The sequence below is a fragment of the Chironomus tepperi genome, unplaced genomic scaffold (assembly GCF_022539635.2).
Source record: "Chironomus tepperi strain 1889 unplaced genomic scaffold, CSIRO-AGI_Ctep_v1 contig_370, whole genome shotgun sequence".
NCBI classification, from domain to species: Eukaryota; Metazoa; Arthropoda; class Insecta; order Diptera; family Chironomidae; genus Chironomus; species Chironomus tepperi.
The window spans coordinates 197341-202386 of NW_027226492.1; the positions used below are offsets into that span (position 1 = coordinate 197341).

Sequence of the window (5046 nt, forward strand, 5' to 3'; positions counted from 1 at the left end):
ATTAAATAAAATTTCTGAATGGAAAATGCAAATTTTTCATCCTTTTTTTATACATCTGCAGACGCAAGAGTTGTAAATGCAGTTCATTGAATAATTACTATGCAAATTAGTGATGAATAATGAACAGAACTTCTTCTTCTTTTTTTTATCGCAATTTAATGAGTTTTGAGTCTGTTGAGAATAATTTGAAATGTAAATGTGAAAATTATTTTTAATGAATTCAAAAATTCTTGATGAACTCGCAAAATATTTTGAATTCTTATCAACTGAACTTATCCTTAGCTTTAACTGAACTTATCCTACTCAGAAACTGAACTTATCCATGACAGAAACTGAACTTATTCTTGACAGAACTGAAAATAACCTTGATTCAAACTGAACTTATCCTTCACTAAACAGAACTTATCCTTCACTAAACTGAACTTATTCTTCTCAGAAACTGAACTTGTTCCTTACCAAACTGAACTTATCCTTGACCAAAAGTGAACTTATCCTAGAAAAAAAAACTGAACTTATTCTTGCTCATCAACACAAAATTCACAACTCTAAACACAAGCTTAATCAGAACTGCACACAACAAATCCAAATCAAATTAATTCATTCATTTCCAATCATTTGTTCATCTTAATTACCCTAAATCACCCCAAATGACCCCAAATATCTAAAATCACACCAAACAAAACCGCAAAAAAATCGCATTAAAATTCAAAACGTCAACCGCTCATTAGCTAACTGCATAGCTGAATTTTCATGTTAATTACGTTCATTTTTCAATCATTTTTTTCCACATCCAATGACAAAATCAACACACGTCAATCAATCATTAGCAACGACAATCCTCTCGAGGGTAACAACAACAACAACAACAACAACATTTCCCTTGAAATTTGAGTAATTTTGATGAGCAGCTAATGAGAATTTCAGTCATTTTATTGGGGATTGCAATTTCAAGTCATGCTGCATATGAGGCATAAATCCCGATAAAATTGAATCCCCAAACCCATCGAGTATGTCTAACTACAAGCATTCTATGTGATATGAATATCAATTGTACAATAAAAAGCAGCATCAATGATACACGATATATATAAAAGCTGTCAGCAGCACATGTGATTCTAGTTATTATTATTATTATCATCGTTTTATTTCAGTTGACAAAAAGGAAGGAAAAGAAGGAAAAAAATGAAGAAATTTCTATTGATTTTTGGGATTGCAACGTTTGCTGTTCAGACGATTGTTTCGGAAAATGATGATGAGGCAAGAATTGAGCAGAGTCAAATGGAAGGTAATCAAAATTGATGAAACAACATTTGAAGTTTTTTTTCTTCTCAAACTGAACTTATCCTCCAACTGAACTTATCCCCAATTACTGAGCTTATCCTATCAACTGAACTTATTCTTTAAAACTGAATTTATCCTTCAAAACTGAACTTGTCCTCAAAACTGAACTTATCCTTCAAAACTGAACTTCTTTTAAAAACTGATCTTATTCTTCAAAAACTAAACTCAAACCAAAACTGAACTTATCCCTAGAATACTGATCTTATCCTCAAAAATAAAATTTTTCTTCAAAACTGAACTTATTCTTTAAAATTGAACTTATCCTTCAAAACTGAACTTATCCTCTAAACTGAACTTATCCTTAGAAATTGAAATTATCCTCAAAAACTGAACTTATCCTTAAAAACTGAACTTGTCCTTAGAAACTGAACATATCTTTCAAAACTGAACTTATCATTAAAAATTAAAAACTCAAAATGGAACTAATTTTTTAAAATTTAGCTCATCCCATAAGCTGAACTTATTCCAAAATACTCAACATATCCCTGAAAGAACTGAACGTATCCTTAATAACTGAGTATATCCTTCAAAACTGAACTTTTCCTCGAAAACTGAACTTATTCAATAAACTGAACTTTTCTTTTGAAATTGAACTTATCCTTCAGAACTAAACTCATCCTTGAAAACTGAACTTATCCTTCAAAGCTGAATTTATCTAATAAAATGAATTTATCGTTAAAAACTGAACTTATCCTTCAAAATTGAACTTTTTCTTTAAAATCCATTCAATTTCAACCAACGGCCCACCATCGATGCCCATCTCTAATTCTCGTGCAATCACCAAATCTGACAATCAACAATTTTCAATTTACTAAGACAACAATGACACCCCTAAAAACAAAAAAATTGATAAAATTCCTTTTACAGAATACGAAGAAGACAATGTAAGACTCTTAAATGATCAGGATGATGATGATAAAGGAGCATCGGATGATGACGCGACATTAACAACTGACAATGAACAAAATGATGATGCAATGAATGAGGCAGAAAATGATAATGGATATGACACGAATGACCAAAGTCAAGACGAAATGATTATTGGAGTGGAAAATGATGAAGAAGAACTGAAAGTGAATGACGAAGATGATAAGATGGATGGAAGTGGAGACGAGGATGGCGATGAGGAAGATAAAGTTGAGATAAACTTGAATGCTAAAGATGGAAATGAAGAAGAACAAAAAATTAGTCCAAAATATGATGAAAATGAAGAAGAGAAAGAGAATGTGGACAATAATAATGTAAAAGGTAAGTAGGACAAATTTAGGTTCAAAAAAGTCGGACAAATGCAGTTTCAAAAAAGTCGGACAAATTCAGGTTCAAAGAAGTCGGACAAACTTAGGTTCAAAGAAGTCGGACAAACTCAGGTTCAAAGAATTCGGACAAATTTAGGTTCAAAGAAGTCGGACAAAATCCGATTCAAAGAAGTCGGACAAACTCGGGTTCAAAGAAGTCGGACAAATTTAGGTTCAAAGAAGTCGGACAAACTCGGGTTCAAAGAAGTCGGACAAACGCAGGTTCAAAGAAGTCGGACAAACTCAGGTTCAAAGAAGTCGGACAAAATCGGGTTCAAAGAAGTCGGACAAACTCAGGTTCAAAGAAGTCGGACAAAATCGGGTTCAAAGAAGTCGGACAAATTTAGGTTCAAAGAAGTCGGACAAACTCAGGTTCAAAGAAGTCGGACAAACTCAGGTTCAAAGAAGTCGGACAAACTCAGGTTCAAAGAAGTCGGACAAAATCCGGTTCAAAGAAGTCGGACAAACTCAGGTTCAAAGAAGTCGGACAAACTCGGGTTCAAAGAAGTCGGACAAACTCAGGTTCAAAGAAGTCGGACAAACTCAGGTTCAAAGAAGTCGGACAAACTCAGGTTCAAAGAAGTCGGACAAAATCTGGTTCAAAGAAGTCGGACAAACTCGGGTTCAAAGAAGTCGGACAAACTCAGGTTCAAAGAAGTCGGACAAAATCCGTTTCAAAGAAGTCGGTCAAATTTAGGTTCCAAGAAGTCGGACAAACTCGGGTTCAAAGAAGTCGGACAAACTCAGGTTCAAAGAAGTCGGACAAACTCGGGTTCAAAGAAGTCGGACAAATTTAGGTTCAAAGAAGTCGGACAAACTCAGGTTCAAAGAAGTCGGACAAAATCCGGTTCAAAGAAGTCGGACAAACTCAGGTTCAAAGAAGTCGGACAAAATCCGGTTCAAAGAAGTCGGACAAAATCTGGTTCAAAGAAGTCGGACAAATTCGGGTTCAAAGAAGTCGGACAAACGCAGGTTCAAAGAAGTCGGACAAAATCCAGTTCAAAGAAGTCGGACAAACTCAGGTTCAAAGAAGTCGGACAAATTTAGGTTCAAAGAAGTCGGACAAAATCCGATTCAAAAAAGTCGGACAAAATCTGGTTCAAAGAAGTCGGACAAAATCCGGTTCAAAGAAGTCGGACAAATTTAGGTTCAAAGAAGTCGGACAAACTCAGGTTCAAAAAAGTCGGACAAACGCAGGTTCAAAGAAGTCGGGCAAAATCCGTTTCAAAGAAGTCGGTCAAATTTAGGTTCCAAGAAGTCGGACAAACTCAGGTTCAAAGAAGTCGGACAAACTCAGGTTCAAAGAAGTCGGACAAACGCGGGTGTCGCTAAATTTGAGTCAAATCGAAGGCAACAAAGCATCAAATCGACCGATAAGAAGGAACATGAAGACAAGATATCCAAAACTATGCAAACAAAAGTACAAAACACGTGGAAAAAAAAAGTTCAAAAACAGACAAGAAATAAGAAAGTTTATCAAAACCCAAATGGCAAAAACAGAACAAAACACAACTTTACTTCCAACATACAGCATTAACCTTGAAATATTTGTTCCTTTATCTCAACATTAAACCCCATTTAGCCTTTTATAGCTGTAAGACCCCACGTGGAAATTTTATTCTTAACTTAAACTTTCTTTTTCCAGCATCGGCATTCAATTACATTCGACCTTCATCATTTTCACCTTCTATATCCAATATGTCGATGCCACACCATCAAACTTTATCCAATTAATCAACTCTGAATCATCAGAATATCCGTTACAATAAAATATATTAACCAGAAACATTTTTTTGTTCATTAATATTTTTTTGGGTTTGGATTGGGGTTCATTCATGAGTAATGTCACCCCTAGGCAGACACTAGTTACCCCAAGGCTGACACTAGTTACCCCAAGGCAGACACTAGTTACCCCAAGGCAGACACTAGTTACCCCAAGGCAGACACTAGTTACCCCAAGGCAGACACTAGTTACCCCACGACTGACACTAGTTACCCCAAGGCAGGAATTAGTTACCCCAAGGCAGACACTAGTTACCCCAAGGCAGACACTAGTTACCCCAAGGCAGACACTAGTTACCCCAAGGCAGACACTAGTTACCCCAAGGCAGACACTAGTTACCCCAAGGCAGACACTAGTTACCCCAAGGCAGACACTAGTTACCCCAAGGCTGACACTAGTTACCCCAAGGCTGACACTAGTTACCCCAAGGCAGACACTAGTTACCCCAAGGCAGACACTAGTTACCCCAAGGCAGACACTAGTTACCCCAAGGCAGACACTAGTTACCCCAAGGCAGTAATTAGTTACCCCAAGGCAGACACTAGTTACCCCAAGGCAGGCATTAGTTACCCCTAGGCAGACACTAGTTACCCCAAGACAGGCATTAGTTACCCCAAGGCAGACACT

The 5046-nt window shown here is 36.6% G+C and overlaps 1 protein-coding gene across 1 annotated transcript; it reads left to right on the forward strand.

Moving 5' to 3' along the window:
- Positions 1 to 1182: 1182 nt before the first annotated feature.
- Positions 1183 to 4370, forward strand: LOC139095653 (RNA polymerase-associated protein LEO1-like). Its single transcript, XM_070647042.1, has 3 exons — positions 1183 to 1285; positions 2209 to 2589; positions 4282 to 4370. Exons 1-3 carry the CDS (start codon positions 1183 to 1185, stop codon positions 4368 to 4370), a joined length of 573 nt encoding a protein of 190 aa, XP_070503143.1.
- The last annotated feature ends 676 nt before the right edge of the window (positions 4371 to 5046 follow it).

Bases quoted from the DNA above. Each gene is read 5' to 3' on its own strand.
- LOC139095653 (XM_070647042.1), top strand. From the start codon at position 1,183: ATGAAGAAATTTCTATTGATTTTTGGGATTGCAACGTTTGCTGTTCAG. The intron at 1,286-2,208 runs GTAATCAAAATT...TTCCTTTTACAG, and splicing joins TGAGCAGAGTCAAATGGAAG to AATACGAAGAAGACAATGTA. The intron at 2,590-4,281 runs GTAAGTAGGACA...TTCTTTTTCCAG, and splicing joins GGACAATAATAATGTAAAAG to CATCGGCATTCAATTACATT.